The sequence below is a fragment of the Liolophura sinensis genome, chromosome 13, assembly GCF_032854445.1.
Source record: "Liolophura sinensis isolate JHLJ2023 chromosome 13, CUHK_Ljap_v2, whole genome shotgun sequence".
NCBI classification, from domain to species: Eukaryota; Metazoa; Mollusca; class Polyplacophora; order Chitonida; family Chitonidae; genus Liolophura; species Liolophura sinensis.
The window spans coordinates 28,611,451-28,630,142 of record NC_088307.1 but is presented as its reverse complement, the minus strand read 5'-3'; the positions used below and the strand labels follow the sequence as shown (position 1 = coordinate 28,630,142).

General features: G+C 43.5%; 2 protein-coding genes across 3 annotated transcripts in view; one reads left to right on the top strand and one right to left on the bottom strand.

Annotated features, from left to right (window-relative positions):
- LOC135481043 (ATP-dependent RNA helicase A-like) overlaps nucleotides 1–3,051 on the top strand; it is a 65,631-nt gene extending 62,580 nt beyond the window's left edge. Inside the window, 3 exon segments of the mRNA XM_064760974.1 lie at nucleotides 362–477; nucleotides 1,202–1,411; nucleotides 2,701–3,051. Coding sequence (XP_064617044.1) covers nucleotides 362–477; nucleotides 1,202–1,411; nucleotides 2,701–3,043 — 669 coding nt within the window. The 3' untranslated portion in view covers nucleotides 3,044–3,051.
- Nucleotides 3,052–6,762: 3,711 nt separating this feature from the next.
- The window catches only part of LOC135480256 (mucin-2-like), a 29,388-nt gene continuing 17,458 nt past the window's right edge, over nucleotides 6,763–18,692 (bottom strand). For both annotated transcript variants that reach the window (XM_064760042.1, XM_064760043.1), the window contains exons 11-14: nucleotides 15,198–15,389; nucleotides 14,467–14,591; nucleotides 13,754–13,909; nucleotides 6,763–9,683 (exon numbers count right to left, since the gene is read on the bottom strand). In XM_064760042.1, coding sequence (XP_064616112.1) covers nucleotides 8,220–9,683; nucleotides 13,754–13,909; nucleotides 14,467–14,591; nucleotides 15,198–15,389 — 1,937 coding nt within the window. In that variant the 3' untranslated portion in view covers nucleotides 6,763–8,219. The remainder of the gene's footprint in view (nucleotides 9,684–13,753; nucleotides 13,910–14,466; nucleotides 14,592–15,197; nucleotides 15,390–18,692) is intronic.

The window sequence follows — 18,692 nt, the reverse complement described above, 5'->3', positions numbered from 1 at the left end:
AAATTTTATTTGGCTCTAAAAATGCTATTGAGTTGAAACAGAGCCTTGTGTAATAAAACTAAAAGACTTAGTTAAAGACTTCACTGCCAAAGACTTTAGTACAAGAGACTTCTACCAAAGACTTCAGTACAAAAGACTTCAGTACAAAAGACTTCAGTACAAATTTAAAAAACTGCTTCAATAAGTGACAGAAACAAAAGCGATTTTATCTAAATTTCAATTTGAGACTCGATTTAATAATGCATTTTGAAACTGAGACATCTGTTAGTGTGGTATTTAAGACAGAGCTATAAGACAGTTGTGCCCTGTAGTATGTAAAAAACGAATATTTATGAGTATTAATTCACTCCCCGCCTCACAGATCCGCACACATGCTGTGTCATGCAAACAGATGACCATGGTCACTCCCCTACAGCTCCTACTGTTCGGGTCACGCTCTGTCACGTGGGAAGAGGGACAAGTTATACTCGACAAATGGTATGTGACCACTTCAACACAGGAAATAGGACCTCAAAATAAAAACATCTCTTTTTCTCTTGTTTTTAGCATTTTTTTTTTCTCTTTTCTTGGCTTGTATATAATTGCTCTGTAAGTCAGTCATCCTTTCAAAAAGTTTTTACAGCCTGTCATTTAGTCTGGATATCTTTTTAAGATGGGGCAGTTATTTAGTGAGGGGCCTTGGCACAAGATGACATAAAGTCCTATACTGAGGCAGTTGTAACTATTGCAATTTTTGCCTGTTTTTATTTTCCTTATTTATTCTTATAAGCTATTTATTTATTTATTTGATTGGTGTTTTACGCCATACTCAAGAATATTTCCGCCACACGACAGCGACCAGCATTATGGTGGGAAGAAACCGGGCACAGTCCGGGGAAAACACACGACCATCCACAAGTTGCTGGCAGACCAGTCTTATAAGTGTACATTTGAATATTTTTGAGTATGGAGTCGATTGATGAAGGGCTTTGGTACAAGATGACATGAAGTTTTATACTGAGGATGTTGTAGCTATTGCAATTTTCGCTTGTTTTTTTTTTTCTTTTTTGTTTTTTTTTTCCCTATTTTCTCCCTCTGTTGTAAGAGTATATTCAAATATTTTTGATTATGGAGTAATTTGATGAAAGACCTTAGTGTAATATGACATGAAATCAGTCACTTGTTCAATCAAATAAAGAGATAAATAAACCACATTTGACAGGATCACTCTTGCGATGGAGTTCACTGTGGCTGCCAAGGTCGTCGGCCTCAGGCCAGCCCTGGAGGCACTCCTGGTGCGTGCTACCAAGGACCCCGAGAGCGTGACAACCCCTGGAGAACAGGAGGAAGGCCTTCTGAGCGTGATGAAAGCGCTATCCAAATCCAATGCTGGCGACTATGATGTAGCTCGGGCAGAAAGCAGGGAAAAGAGGTATGTGTGCTGATGTGATAAACTGGCACAAGATGGGTATAGAGGTGAAAATATTGTGTAAATCACATGGAGGTGAACACAAAACTCTGCGTCACGGCCTTGTACATGTACATGTGTGTCCAAAGTTAGGCTTTGTTGGTATTGATAATTTATGCATGCTGAGCAGATTGTGCTATTGTCTAAAATACTGTAATTCCCTGGTATTGTCATCCATAGTTCTCAGAATATCTTCCAGTGCTGTTCTTTTGCCATGTTAGTTTTCAACTCGTGGTTTGTTTGCCTCTGTCTCGTGGGAATGAACTGCCATGATGTATAGTCTCGAATATTAATGCAAGAGGCTGATGATTTTAGGGAATCGATTCGAAGCAAATTTCTAAGCTATCGATGTGAATGTGTCGTGAGGTAGTTTGTGATGCAATGACCCAGGGTTCTCTCACCAGTGCAGTCGCTGTGAGACCAACTCATGCTGGATTCCTTTCTGGCCTTATGCCATGTGCTTTCAGTCCGCTTTGGGACAGCTAGATCCAGGATCAATCCTTGATCGAGTCACACCTAAGACTTTAAAAGAGGAAGTTGTAACTTCCTCGCTTGGCGTTTAGCATGAAGGGGATAGTGCAACGACTGGTTGACCAGTATCAGTATAATGGCTCGGGCGGGGCAGCTTACTTGCCTTCGGTAAGTCGTCTCAGTGAAGCAGCACTAAATAAAAGAATGGTGGAAATCCGTCCTGCAACAAGGAGGCGCACTACACGTACATGCACCCTAAGAATTCCTTCGTCGTCATATGACTGAAAAATTGTTGAGTACGACATTAAACCCCAAGCACTCACTCATGTGCTTTCACCCTTGTTTTATGTCATGTGATTGGTCAGTCTGTGAGGATGTGACATTTTTCATAACATGGCAGTGCTAACTGTACAAACTTGTCATGAGGTTTATATGGGTTTTGGTTTTTATTACCTTGATCAATATCAACTAGAATCAGTGTTCAACAAAATGTTAGGGGTTGCGTTAAACATAATGGGTAGTATCTCAAAAAGTGCAGCATGTATTGACAGAAGTTTTACATGCATGTAAAGCATGACACAAGCTGGATTTTCATGTGCATATTAATTACTGTAAATTAGCAAATTCACGATTTCAGCTCTTTATGTCTTGAACTGAAGTTTTGCATTCATGTGTCTCCTACATGTGAGCTTTTTGGTAGCCTTGCTACCATAAAACTCAAAGTTTAAAATGTTGAGGAGAAGTAAATGTAATTCAGGATTTGAATCACTTTCTTTTGACAGACCAACCTTTGGAGACAGACCCAGTAAATTCCCACGCTTCTCGCACCGCAGAGGATTTGACCGCGGAGGATTCCGAGGTGACCGTGGCCGATTTAGTGGCGGATATGGGGGCGGTAGAGGTGGCTACGCGGGCGGAAAAGGTAGCTACGGGGGCGGAAGAGGTGGCTACGGGGGCGGAAGAGGTAGCTACGGGGGCGGAAGAGGTGGCTATGGGGGCGGAAGAGGTGGCTACGGGAGGGAAAGAGAGGGTAGTGGATATGGTGGATTCCGAGGTGGTCAGAGGGGTGGATTTGGAGGCCCTGGATTTCGAGGAAGAGGAGGAGGATATTCTGGTGGCTGGTAGAGAAGAAGGTTATCCTTTTGACCTGGTCACTTGTCTCCAGGATGAGTTGTCTTCCCTTGGTGACTTGCCTTCCTTGATGATTTTCCCCCTTAATGACTGGTATCCCATAGGAAGGGCAGCTGTATTTGGCTATGATGAAATCTTCTGCAGGAGGACTAAGGGCATGTACCATCAACACAATCTTCACAGGTCTCAAGTTTTGGGGGAATGTGGGAATTCAACAAATTCCTTTTAAAGTCAAAGTTATAGGAATCTGTGAGGATTCCCTTAAAGAAACTGTGAAGAAAAATAAAAGTCTATTGAACTGATTAGTAAAATCAGTAAGTATGATGTCTGTCTGAAGAAGAGTATTAGTAATTATCTCTGATCCATCTTAATTTTGTCACTGATTTCGTTTAGAAAAAGGGATTAGAAAGAGCAGTTTGAATATAGGCATCAGATTTAGGCATAAGATCAGATTTCCAATGGATTTTGGTGAGATGCAGTGTAATACAACACTCGGTGTGGGTTCTGGCAAACCAGGGGAAAAAAAAAAAGAAAAAAACCTCAGAGAGTGCCCCGTCAGACTCTTCATAAATCTGGATTCATCCTTGAAACAGCCACTTACAGTCATAGGAGACCAATTAACCATTGGCGCATTGCTTTGCTTATGTTTCTCCTCCTCAGTAGTACTCTGCATCGTCTCAGACAGATTTACAGGTTTATTGTTAGTACTTTTGTTCAGTATTAGAGACATGCACCATATTCCACTGGTGTTTTGTGTTGAAACGGAAGAAATGCTGTAGCCTGGAATTTCTGGCGCATATCTGATAAAGGTTGGTATAGAATTTACTGTAAATGACCCTGGAATTTCTGGTGCCTCTCTGATGAAAGTCGGTATAGAATTTACTGTAAATGACCCTGGAATTTCTGGTGCCTCTCTGATAAAAGTCGGTATAGAATTTACTGTAAATGACCCTGGAATTTTTGGTGCCTCTCTGATAAAGGTCGGTATAGAATTTACTGTAAATGGCCCTGGAATTTCTGGTGCCTCTCTGATGAAAGTCGGTATAGAATTTACTGTAAATGACCCTGGAATTTTTGGTGCCTCTCTGATAAAGGTCGGTATAGAATTTACTGTAAATGGCCCTGGAATTTCTGGCGCATCTCTGATAAAAGTCGGTATAGAATTTACTGTAAATGGCCCTGGAATTTCTGGTGAATCACTGATAAAGGTCAGTATAGAATTTACTGTAAATGACCCTGGAATTTTTGGTGCCTCTCTGATAAAGGTCGGTATAGAATTTACTGTAAATGGCCCTGGAATTTCTGGCGCATCTCTGATAAAAGTCGGTATAGAATTTACTGTAAATGGCCCTGGAATTTCTGGTGCCTCTCTGATAAAGGTCGGTATAGAGTTTACTGTAAATGGCCCTGGAATTTCTGGTGCCTCTCTGATGAAAGTCGGTATAGAATTTACTGTAAATGACCCTGGAATTTCTGGTGCCTCTCTGATAAAAGTCGGTATAGAATTTACTGTAAATGACCCTGGAATTTTTGGTGCCTCTCTGATAAAGGTCGGTATAGAATTTACTGTAAATGGCCCTGGAATTTCTGGCGCATCTCTGATAAAAGTCGGTATAGAATTTACTGTAAATGGCCCTGGAATTTCTGGTGAATCACTGATAAAGGTCAGTATAGAATTTACTGTAAATGACCCTGGAATTTTTGGTGCCTCTCTGATAAAGGTCGGTATAGAATTTACTGTAAATGACCCTGGAATTTCTGGCGCATCTCTGATAAAAGTCGGTATAGAATTTACTGTAAATGGCCCTGGATTTTCTGGTGAATCACTGATAAAAGTCGGTATAGAATTTACTGTAAATGGCCCTGGAATTTCTGGCGCATCTCTGATAAAAGTCGGTATAGAATTTACTGTAAATGACCTAGAATTTCACAACAAATGGCAATTAAATGTCTTAAAATATTACTTGTGGGACTGAAAGTTACATTTTGTTTTCTAGAATATCTTCTTACATTCCAAACAAACTTTTAGAATGCTTTTCTAAAACTCTCCAAATCAGGTGAAATGTACAGCTTAATCCTGCACACGTTAGGTCGTTTACCACACAGTCTGTTATTGTTAAATGATAAATGTTGTTGGATAGTCTACATAGGACAAATGTTGTTGGATAGTCTGTATAGGACAAATGTTGTTGGATAGTCTGTATAGGACAAATGTTGTTGTCTACAAATGACAAATGTTGTTGTCTATAAACATTGACAAATGTTTGTCTACCTAGGACAAAAAGATGAATTTGACCCCATCACTCCGGTTTCCTTCACGTAGACTACTGACCATCATTGCGGAAGTAAAAAATTCTTGGTTGCAGTGTTAAAAAAAAAAGTCCCATAAATAAATATTAGAGATTAGGATTTATTCAGATGTGCCATGATACGCTCACCAGTTCAGATGTGCTCACCAGTTGGTGAGGATTGGTTTGTCGTGTCATTTTCACACCACCATATCCTCATGGCCTGCCTTTTAAAACATAGTGAATGAATGTGGAAAATGTGATCATTCATAAACCAGGTTGTACACACCTGTGTAACCTTTGTTACTCTTACAATTTTTGTTGTTGTTGTTGTCAGTACTTCAGTTGATGCGCATTCTGAATTTTCAGATGTACATGTTATTGAAAAGGAATGGCTGTAATCATTCTTGATAATACATAAATGTTGCAGATCGGATTGTATATTGTAGTTGTGGTTTGTTTCTTACTGTTATAGTGGACCCTATTCTCCCCTTCCTCTCTCAAACCTTTGATCACAGCATTACAAACAGGCTGTTAGATGGTGACCTGTCGAACACCCGGCAGCAGGACATGACGTTGTTTTATCGACGTCGGATGTACCTTTTCCCTCCTCATCATGACAGTGCAACATGATACATTGTAATAATGTAGACACTGAGCTACAATTCATTTTTAACATAACAGTGGCACAATATCGCCAAACTGAATGGTTATATTTACTTTATTCCTCGACACAAATATCTGAAGGCATGAGTTTTGCATGGTCGCAACTTATTGATTGGTGGGCAAAATATTTTTAGCTTAGCCTATCAGGAAAAATGATAAACATAGCTCACTGATCAAATAAATAAACACAACCCTTGAAACTAGAGAATTGATTCTGTTGGTGAACATGGAACACCAGTGCTGCTCTATTTGGCCACAGGAGGATCATTTCTTCACTTTCCAGATGACTACTTCAGTTGTCTAATAGTTTAGAGTCTGCCTCAAAGACCTGGGATCTGGCTTGCCACTCAGCACTGAGAGGTTTGGGCAAAGAAACAGCACTTGTTGGCCCAGTATCGGTATAACGTGACAAGGTGAGGTGTCATGTCTGGTGTCACAAGAAAACACAACATGTGTAAACACATCTAATGACTCCTGTCATATGACTGAAAAATTGTTAAGTACAACGTAAAACCCCAAGCATTCATTCATTCAAATTTCCAGAACCCCATGAGAGAGCAATTAGGCTGGCAACGTGTCCATCAGCTTATTTTCTATTACGGTCAGCTGGTCTGTCAGCATCTGGTGGATAGTCATGGGTAAACCTCCACCCCCAGACCAGCATACACTCCCCAACCCCACCCCTCCCCCAGCCCCCGGAGCCCAGTTTTCTCCCCACCATAATGCTGGCTGCTTTCATATATTAAGGTAATCATCCCCAAGCACAGTGTGAAAGTCTAATCAAATAAATCTTTCAATTATGGTGAAAAAATGAGGTAGAGGAAAACACTGGCTTGTTTCCACATGTAGTAATTAGAATGTAGCAGTTCTAATACAACATTAGATTCATTCCATTGTGGATTCAAAATTGAAATCTCAGCAGTTAACCTCCATAATTTTTCGACCTTTTCAACCGCCTCTGCAGCCAATATTTGGAAACGCCCTAATAGACGTGGTGTATAGAGGACTGATTTGCAGCGTTTTATGGAAAATGCATCTTTTGTGAGAAAAAAAATCATTTCAGCATCACTATGATAACTGTTTGCTTAAATTTGATGGCGTAGAATGAATTCTGGTACAGTAGCCTTACTGTTCTTGTGTATGACAGTGTGACAAGAACTGACGTTGAAAATAATAGCTCCGGCACATGGCAAATGTGACTGATCTTAGGAGCATGGTTAACTGGTGTGTGGGGCGTATTGTTTGTTGCATGATCAATTCAACCTTAAAAATAGACAGCAAACTGCGTGCTTGCATATGTAAATTTTTCACATTGTTTTAATTTTGAAAACACATTCTGGGAACTACACCTATACAGTTTGACATGACACATGCCAGGAGCACTGAAGATAGACAGCACAGAGAATTACGCACTGTCGGGGTGGCTCCCTCGCTCTTGCTATGGTTGTGAAAAAAATGATATAACCAAACACCATGGACACTATCACTGTCACCATCTGTACTTTGTTCAGATAAGCTAAAAATAATTACCCGCTTTCAATGAGATTACGTGACAAATCTGGCTGTTAATGCATGTCATTGCTAATAATACACAACTTCACAAATAAGGTAAGATCTTGGCCTAGTATGTGGTGTTCACATTACGACAGTACATTCCTTTGTGGGATGACGTCCTTGCTTTAGGACAGTACAGTGGCATCCCTTTGTGGGTGACGTCCTTGCCTTACGACAGTGCAGTGGCATCCCTTTGTGGGGTGACGTCCTTGCCTTACGACAGTACAGTGGCATCCGTTTGTGGGGTGACGTCTTTGTTTTATGACAGTATGGTGTCATCCCTTTGTGGGGTGACGTCTTTGCCTTACCAACTGTAAGGTGCCATATAATGGAGGTTTATACCAAACCATCAAAACAATTACATGCAATCATCTGAATTCCATTTTCCACTGGGTGTTGCACAAGGCAGAGTGTTTAAATTCTGGCACCATTTTTCTTTACGCAAACCAACCTCTCGTGGCGTAGAATATTGATCTCATGACAAAATGGGATTTCACAATAATTTTAGCCATTTTAGGTATTAAATGCAGAAAATTGTATTAAATTAGTAAATATGGATTTTGTTTAACAAAAATCTCCAGTGTATAGCTTCTTTAAGTTCCATTTGTCATGAAGACTGGCTTGGTGCAGTGTGTGGAGACATCCAATCAAAGATCAAGATTTCATTCACAGTTTTCAGACAATAGATTCATCATGTCTGATGACAATGGGGAGCTGGTTACCTCCCCTGAGGGGCTCTCCTGTGTTTCTGGTGAGTTTTGCTGCAGCTCACCAACACCTGCGGCCACCTGGTGGTCAGACTGAGTCAGGCAGGCGCTGTTTGGTAATACTTGTTCTTGCTGCATGAACATGTTGCAAGACAGTTCTCTGTCCACTGAGGAGGATGAAGGGGAGGAGCTTGTTTCCGTGGGAAGAGATATGCAGGGTTGTGAAGAAGGAGCTGTCATTCCTAAATGAAGCGCCGGGGATGGCTCTGGTTTGGTTGGGGATGCCACAGGGCTGCCAGTATCGCCTGCCATGGATCCAGAGCCCAGTGCACTGGCGCCGTTCATACTGACAATACTAAAAATCTGGTGTAGAGCAGACTGGAGGTTCAGTGCTGGCGCTGCCAGAGACAGCGTCTGCGCCTGGACGGGGTTAGGGTTCAGTCCCCGGGACGGCGATACAGATGTTGTCGCTGCACACGGCGTTAATGCCTCCGACGGCCAGCTGCCTTGTGAAGGTCGCAGTGTTTGTCCGCTGTCTAAAGTAGGCTCTGACGTGAAACTTGCCAGCATCTGCAGCGGGGACGAACTCGATTGTGTAGGCTGGGGTAAGACTGAGAATCCTGAATTTGATCCCGGGGTTGACATGGAAACGGATGCTACAGGTGACATCTGAGATGCCTCGACAGAACAGGGCTGCCCCTGGACTACTTGGTATTGAAATGGTGGTTGTGTAATGGACAGGGATTGTTGTCGGACAGAGCCTTGACTTGTGGGTGGCTGACTCTGAGAATACGTGTGGTCCACTGGGGGTCTGAGGTGTACTGGCAACGTTAGCGTCTGACTTGACAAGGCATCCCGTGGCTGCTGCTGCTGCTTTGTGATAAAAGAACCTTGTTGCATGATGCGAGGGGGCTGTTGTTGTTGTGGAGTAATGTGGCCATGCTGTTGCTGTAGAATGTGTGTAGGTTGTTGTTGTTGCAGTAATGTGTTCTGTTGCTGTGTGTGCAACATGACGTTTTGCTGGGCCTGTTGTTGGGAGGGCACGATCAGCTGCACTGCAGTCTGGCCCTGTTGAATCGGCAGCTCTATATTGGCGATCATGACCTGTACTGTCTGCACTGGTTGCTGTTGATGCTGCTGAAGTTGTGGTTGTTGTGGAATAGTGGGAGCAGCCATGATAGTGGTCTGTGGTTGGGTGAATTGCTGGGCTGGGAGGAGTGTCGCTGCCTGCTGTGGCGTTGCCTGTGCATTGAATGGCGTCTGAAGGGAAGGCTGGAGGATTGGCACAGTGGGCGACGTGTCTAGACCTGGCAGATGATTGGTGGAGATGATGAGAGGCTGCACACCACTGGACAGTCCTGGGCCAGTCGTTGATGAGACTGGGACACTGACTGTTGAAGCAGGCTGAGTCTGAATCATCTACAACATACAAAATACAACAGTACAGCCATTTGAAGGCGTGTAGCATTACTTCTTTTATTTGCTTGTTTGTTTGTTTGTTGGTGTTTTATGCCATACACAAGAATATTTCACTTCTATAACAGCAGCCAGCATTGAGCAATGTGGTGCATTACTTCTTTAAGCAGTATTTTCTTAAATAATGCAGGCCCCTTGTTGCCTCTTTCGGCTGAAGTGTTTGCCCGAATTTCTTCTGTTGGCAAAGGTTTTTTTTTTCACCAATCAGAAGACGAACATTTATATGCAGCCACACTTTCACTTTCACTTCCTCTCGGATCTTCATTCATTTGTCTGTAGCCTTAAATACCTTACACATGTAGCTGCTACTCCATTTGTCTTTCAGTTCATGTTATTTTGGCAATGTATACTTCCACACCACAGTATTCAACTATTTTCTTCAGCAGATTTTCTATGTAATATGGTGGAGGTTAATTAAGAATGAAGGTGGCTAATTACTCCACGTACAACATAGCTCCTGACATACCACTTACCTGTGTAACTTATGGCCGCACCCGGACTAAGGTGGCAGACTACTCCACATACAACATAGCTCCTGACATACCACTTACCTGTGTAACTTACGGCAGCAGCCAGACTAAGGTGGCTAACTACTACACATACAACATAGCTCCTGACATACCAGTTACCTGTGTAACTTACGGCCGCACCCGGACTAAGGTGGCTAACTACTCCACATACAACATAGCTCCTGACATACCACTTACCTGTGTAACTTACGGCCGCAGCCGGACTAAGGTGGCTAACTACTCCACATACAACATAGCTCCTGACATACCACTTACCTGTGTAACTTACAGCCGCAGCCGGACTAAGGTGGCTAACTACTCCACATACAACATAGCTCCTGACATACCACTTACCTGTGTAACTTATGGCCGCAGCCGGACTAAGGTGGCTAACCACTACACACACAACAAAGATCCTGACATATCACTTACCTGTGTAACTTACGGCCGCACCCGGACTAAGGTGGCTAACTACTACACATACAACATAGCTCCTGACATACCAGTTACCTGTGTAACTTACGGCCGCAGCCGGACTAAGGTGGCTAACTACTCCACATACAACATAGCTCCTGACATACCACTTACCTGTGTAACTTACGGCAGCAGCCAGACTAAGGTGGCTAACCACTCCACATACAACATAGCTCCTGACATACCACTTACCTGTGTAACTTACGGCAGCAGCCAGACTAAGGTGGCTAACTACTCCACATACAACATAGCTCCTGACATACCACTTACCTGTGTAACTTACGGCCGCACCCGGACTAAGGTGGCCAACTACTACACATACAACATAGCTCCTGACATACCACTTACCTGTGTAACTTATGGCCGCAGCCGGACTAAGGTGGCTAACCACTACACATACAACAAAGATCCTGACATATCACTTACCTGTGTAACTTATGGCCGCAGCCGGACTAAGGTGGCCAACCACTCCACATACAACATAGCTCCTGACATACCACTTACCTGTGTAACTTATGGCTGCAGCCGGACTAAGGTGGCTAACTACTACACATACAACATAGCTCCTGACATACCACTTACCTGTGTAACTTACGGCCGCAGCCGGACTAAGGTGGCCAACTACTACACATACAACATAGCTCCTGACATACCACTTACCTGTGTAACTTATGGCCGCAGCCGGACTAAGGTGGCTAACTACTACACATACAACATAGCTTCTGACATACCACTTACCTGTGTAACTTACGGCCGCAGCCGGACTAAGGTGGCTAACTACTCCACATACAACATAGCTCCTGACATACCACTTACCTGTGTAACTTATGGCCGCAGCCGGACTAAGGTGGCTAACCACTACACATACAACAAAGATCCTGACATATCACTTACCTGTGTAACTTATGGCCGCAGCCGGACTAAGGTGGCCAACCACTCCACATACAACATAGCTCCTGACAAACCACTTACCTGTGTAACTTATGGCTGCAGCCGGACTAAGGTGGCTAACTACTACACATACAACATAGCTCCTGACATACCACTTACCTGTGTAACTTACGGCCGCAGCCGGACTAAGGTGGCTAACTACTCCACATACAACATAGCTCCTGACATACCACTTACCTGTGTAACTTATAGCCGCAGCCGGACTAAGGTGGCTAACCACTCCACATACAACATAGCTCCTGACATACCACTTACCTGTGTAACTTACGGCAGCAGCCAGACTAAGGTGGCTAACTACTCCACATACAACATAGCTCCTGACATACCACTTACCTGTGTAACTTACGGCCGCACCCGGACTAAGGTGGCCAACTACTACACATACAACATAGCTCCTGACATACCACTTACCTGTGTAACTTATGGCCGCAGCCGGACTAAGGTGGCTAACCACTACACATACAACAAAGATCCTGACATATCACTTACCTGTGTAACTTATGGCCGCAGCCGGACTAAGGTGGCCAACCACTCCACATACAACATAGCTCCTGACATACCACTTACCTGTGTAACTTATGGCTGCAGCCGGACTAAGGTGGCTAACTACTACACATACAACATAGCTCCTGACATACCACTTACCTGTGTAACTTACGGCCGCAGCCGGACTAAGGTGGCCAACTACTACACATACAACATAGCTCCTGACATACCACTTACCTGTGTAACTTATGGCCGCAGCCGGACTAAGGTGGCTAACTACTACACATACAACATAGCTTCTGACATACCACTTACCTGTGTAACTTACGGCCGCAGCCGGACTAAGGTGGCTAACTACTCCACATACAACATAGCTCCTGACATACCACTTACCTGTGTAACTTATGGCCGCAGCCGGACTAAGGTGGCTAACCACTACACATACAACAAAGATCCTGACATATCACTTACCTGTGTAACTTATGGCCGCAGCCGGACTAAGGTGGCCAACCACTCCACATACAACATAGCTCCTGACAAACCACTTACCTGTGTAACTTATGGCTGCAGCCGGACTAAGGTGGCTAACTACTACACATACAACATAGCTCCTGACATACCACTTACCTGTGTAACTTACGGCCGCAGCCGGACTAAGGTGGCTAACTACTCCACATACAACATAGCTCCTGACATACCACTTACCTGTGTAACTTATGGCCGCAGCCGGACTAAGGTGGCTAACCACTACACATACAACAAAGATCCTGACATATCACTTACCTGTGTAACTTATGGCCGCAGCCGGACTAAGGTGGCCAACCACTCCACATACAACATAGCTCCTGACATACCACTTACCTGTGTAACTTATGGCCGCAGCCGGACTAAGGTGGCTAACTACTCCACATACAACATAGCTCCTGACATACCACTTACCTGTGTAACTTACGGCAGCAGCCAGACTAAGGTGGCTAACTACTCCACATACAACATAGCTCCTGACATACCACTTATCTGTGTAACTTACAGCTGCACCCGGACTAAGGTGGCTAACTACTACCACTTACCTGTGTAACTTACGGCTGCAGCCAGACTAAGGTGGCTATCTACTACATATACAACATAGCTCCTGACACCAGCTACCTGTGTAACTTATGGTCGCACCTGGACTAGCCAAGTATGTCCATGAAAGTGGCTGGGTTGATGCCCAGGTCAGACAGCTGTAAGAGGTGCCACACTTCAGCAGCAGCCAGGCCGATGATCATATCAATATTTGTCTACTATGTACATTGTCGTGTATGTTGCATCATTTCTCTTTCGTCTTTCTAGCAAGGTTGTTCTGCACTCCTTTTATCTCTCAGTTTCCTGGAGACTCGAGTTATCCCTGGCAAGGATTTACCACCAGTAATAGATGTGAAAGGTCACACGGAAGTAAAATCATCATGGAGGGTGGCGGAGGGTGGCGTAGGTGGTGTAGAAAATAAGTGAAATATTTTTGAGCACTGCGTAAAACACCTCTCCAATAAATGCAAAAATAAATTTACCTTTGTACACCACATCTCCTGGCCTAACGATGGACTAAGCTGTTACCTGAGTACAAGATCCGGACTCTGTCAGCTGCTGTAGAAGGGTTTGCTGGAGAAGTTGTTGTTGTACCAGCTGTTGGTGCTGTTGTATCTGGTTCTGTTGCTCTGTCAGCTGCCTCTGTAGCTGGAGTAGTTGCTGTCTCTGTACCTCAAACTGGTACTGGAACACAAGACGATAAATCAGTAAAACCATGGCCCTTTTAGTTGAGGCTGGACTCACTATTGGTTCTGTTCTACGGGCTATAAAGCAATGCCAAAACACAAGTCTCGTCGATGTGAGTTCAAGTCCAGCTTCCTCTACAGGCGTATGTGGAAAGATCTGGGAATGGTTGTGGGTCTCTCCCATGCTCTACCCGGTTTCCTCCCACTATATTGCTGGCTACCATCATGTAAGTGAAATATTTTTGAGTATGGTGTAAAACACCAATCAGACAGGTAAATAAATAATAAGTCACGCAGGTTGAGCTAAATGCTGAGATCATTTGAGCAAGAAAGGAAGTCTTAAAAAATACAAATGATGAAATTCTGCATGTAACAGGGTGATATACAAGTGCAAGTGTTACAAGGCTTACCAGCTGGGGATTTGAACCAGTGACCTCAGGGTTTGGAGTCCACGCTTTTACCACTAGCCTAAAGGGGGAATTCCCCCCCAAATGGGGGTAGACACTGATTATAAATCTCCCTGTAACATGTATATGTAAAAGCTGTAAGACTTACAGAGGTGGAGCTGGCAGAGTTGTCCACAGTTCCGTTGTCGTCATTTGGGTTGAGTGAGGTCTCAGCGGTAGACAGCGTACAGCTGCTAGAGTTAGCATTGTTACAGGACACTGATGTCCCGCCTCCTGTAGCAAGCAAAACTTGAATTCTTATCAAATATTCATTGACATACGCATACCCTAATTTTTTCCAAAGAGCTTTGAAAATACTCTATGGACATCACAATCAGAATTAAATTAAATTGGTCGCGCTGTTCAACACTGTCACCTTTTTTTTCTTTGTAGTTTTCACACACAACAGGTAAAATCAGGTACATTACTGATTAAAATATTAAAACAAAGATATGAACATTTTGCTTTGGGAAAACAGAATAATTGCTTCTTTATGACGTAAAACTCTTAGGTGACCTACATTTGTATGGGTATAATTGGAAAGGAAACCTACATGTATCCCCAGTTTCATGAAATGCACTTACCTAGGGGCTACTTAACCATAAGTACCATAAGTATCCTTCATGACACTGAGGTCAGAGGTCGATTCCACAGAGTTATTTCTTACTGAAATCAGACGTCTGAGAAACCTTGTTACAAAGCCTACATTTTGGTAGTGGAGGTTGGGAATTTGGCACATTTGTCTTCAGAAAACATTCAGAAGGTGGTCAAAATTTTTATTCCTAAGGTCCAATATCTTGGAAACAGCTTTGTAAAACTTCCACCTCTTGCCACCAGTACCTTGCTCTCCGTCTGCGATGGTCGTGTCTTTCGCTCGTCTCTGGTTCACTTGCCAGAATTTCTTCATTCCGTGAGTTGGAGGTTTGCGATCCCCACCCGTTCGGCGCATCTGATCGTTGACGCAGCCAATCAGGCTAGGGCTGCAGCCTGTCACCATGGAGATGAACTTGTAACAGTTTGACCTGGCACCACCTGTAGGGACATGGGATTTGATGGTGGATACAGAGTCTAATTATCATCAGGACTTTTCGAGAGCTTTGTAATCAGATAGTTTTCTTTATGTATTATTAAATCACTGATCTCTTAAATGTCATGTTTCAACTTTCAAGAAACGTTGGGTCAACAGCTCACTAACCTTATCTAACTGGGATAAAACAAACACCATGGAGTTTCCCTTATAGAAATAATCTGAAATAATGTGCCTACCCACTGATAAGGGCAATACTACACTGGCCCAGCCATAATAGCAATACATGTAATCTACTTGTGCCTACCCACTGATAAGGGCAATACTACACTGGCCCGGCCATAATAGCAATACATGTAGTTTACATATGGCAACCCACTGCTAAGGGCAATACTACACTCGTCCAGCCATAATAGCAATACAAGTAATCTACATGTGCCAAACCTCAGATAAGGGCAATACTACACTGGCCCAGCTAAAATAGGAATACATGTAGTCTACATGTGCCAACACAAGACCCAAAAGACTAAATTCAAGCACCTACCAGAATTCAAAATCGAATCAATATATGGTGTATGTCGCACTCACACACAGGCACCCCACCCCACCCCCCCAGTCGAACATGGTGTAATCTCCATCCATAAACATGTATGTCACGGACACTGTTGCCCCTCACCATGTCTGAAAGCCCCTCTTTCCATGCCAGCAACTCTAAACCCAGTTTGTGTACAATACCTAACAGTTGGTGTGTTGCTCACCGTCATCCCATAACTTCCTGCAATGAAAGATTATGTTTGCTTCTGCCATTTTGACCCTGGCGAGTTGGGCTGTTTGTCAAGAATTACCTCCCCTATCCCATATATACTGAATGGGCTAATTCTAATTCTTAAGGTATGCGGTGTGTTTATCTGTGCCCCTCTTCAACCAATCATTAAATCTTTAAACTATTGGCCACTCCATGTAAAACTTACATATAATTTTTCCATGTACCCGACCAAAAAGAAATAGTCAAAATAATCCTGTATTATACACAGCCGGGGTGGTAGAAGTATCAGCCACTATGCCAATGCGTGTGGCTATACTATAAGTATCCATGATCCAGGGCCACAAACTTGAGTTATATATGCAGCCCTGGAACAGTACCACTAAGATGCTGCAAGATAGGAGTCAACCAGATTGAGGTCTGTAGCGGACACTGAAAATAGCTTGGACAGTAAGCAAGGCACAAATATGATAAAACGTGCATGGTTTTATACTGTTTTACTCTTTCGCATCTGTGACATTCACTTCACTAAACCTCCTGAAATTCAAGCACTTTCAAGGAATTTTACTTAAAAACACTCATTTTCAAGCATTTCAAGGCCTGGCATTTCAAAACAAATTCAAGTACTTTCCAGGTTTTCATGGACCTGTGGGAATGTTGCGATGAAAGAAATACTACACTGACCCAGCCATAATAGCAATAATCCACACGTGTTAGCCCAAAGATAAGAGCAATACTACACTGGCTGAAGCAATACTACATTGGCTGAAGCAATACTGCACTGGCTCAAGTAATACTGAACTGGCTCAAGCTATACTGCACTGGCTCCAGCAACACTACATTGGCTCAAGTAATACTACACTGGCTCCAGCAACACTACATTGGCTCCAGCAACACTACATTGGCTCCAGCAACACTGCATTGGCTCAAGTAATACTGCACTGGATCAAGTTATACTGCACTGGATCAAGTAATACTGCACTGGCTCCAGCAACACTACATTGGCTCAAGTAATACTACACTGGCTCAAGCAACACTACATTGGCTCAAGTAATACTGCACTGGATCAAGTAATACTGCACTGGCTCCAGCAACACTACATTGGCTCAAGTAATACTGCACTGGCTCCAGCAACACTACATTGGCTCCAGCAACACTGCACTGGATCAAGTAATACTGCACTGGATCAAGCAATACTGCACTGGCTCCAGCAACACTACATTGGCTCAAGCAATACTGCACTGGCTCCAGCAACACTACATTGGCTCCAGCAACACTGCACTGGATCAAGTAATACTGCACTGGATCAAGTAATACTGCATTGGATCAAGCAACACTGCACTGGATCAAGCAACACTGCACTGGATCAAGCAATACTGCACTGGCTCCAGCAACACTACATTGGCTCAAGTAATACTGCACTGGATCAAGCAACACTGCATTGGCTCCAGCAACACTACATTGGCTCAAGTAATACTGCACTGGATCAAGTAATACTGCACTGGATCAAGCAACACTGCACTGGATCAAGCAATACTGCACTGGATCAAGCAACACTGCACTGGATCAAGCAATACTGACTGGATCAAACAATACTGCACTGGTTCCAGCAACACTACATTGGCTCAAGTAATACTGCAATGGATCAAGTAATACTGCACTGGATCAAGTAATACTGCACTGGATCAAGCAACACTGCACTGGATTAAGCAATACTGCACTGGCTCCAGCAACACTATATTGGCTCAAGTAATACTGCACTGGATCAAGCAATACTGCACTGGCCCAAGTAATACTGCACTGGATCAAGTAATACTGCACTGGATCAAGTAATACTGCATTGGATCAAGCAACACTGCACTGGATCAAGCAACACTGCACTGGATCAAGCAATACTGCACTGGCTCCAGCAACACTACATTGGCTCAAGTAATACTGCACTGGATCAAGCAACACTGCACTGGCTCAAGCAACACTGCACTGGCTCAAGCAACACTGCACTGGATCAAGTAATACTGCACTGGATCAAGTAATACTGCATTGGATCAAGCAACACTGCACTGGATCAAACAACACTGCACTGGATCAAGCAATACTGCACTGGCTCCAGCAACACTACATTGGCTCAAGTAATACTGCACTGGATCAAGCAACACTGCACTGGATCAAGTAATACTGCACTGGATCAAGCAATGCTGCACTGGCCCAAGTAATACTGCACTGGATCAAGTAATACTGCACTGGATCAAGTAATACTGCACTGGATCAAGCAACACTGCACTGGATCAAACAACACTGCACTGGATCAAGCAATACTGCACTGGCTCCAGCAACACTACATTGGCTCAAGTAATACTGCACTGGATCAAGCAACACTGCACTGGATCAAGTAATACTGCACTGGATCAAGCAATGCTGCACTGGCCCAAGTAATACTGCACTGGATCAAGTAATACTGCACTGGATCGAGTAATACTGCACTGGATCAAGCAACACTGCACTGGATCAAGCAATACTGCACTGTATCAAGCAATACTGCACTGGC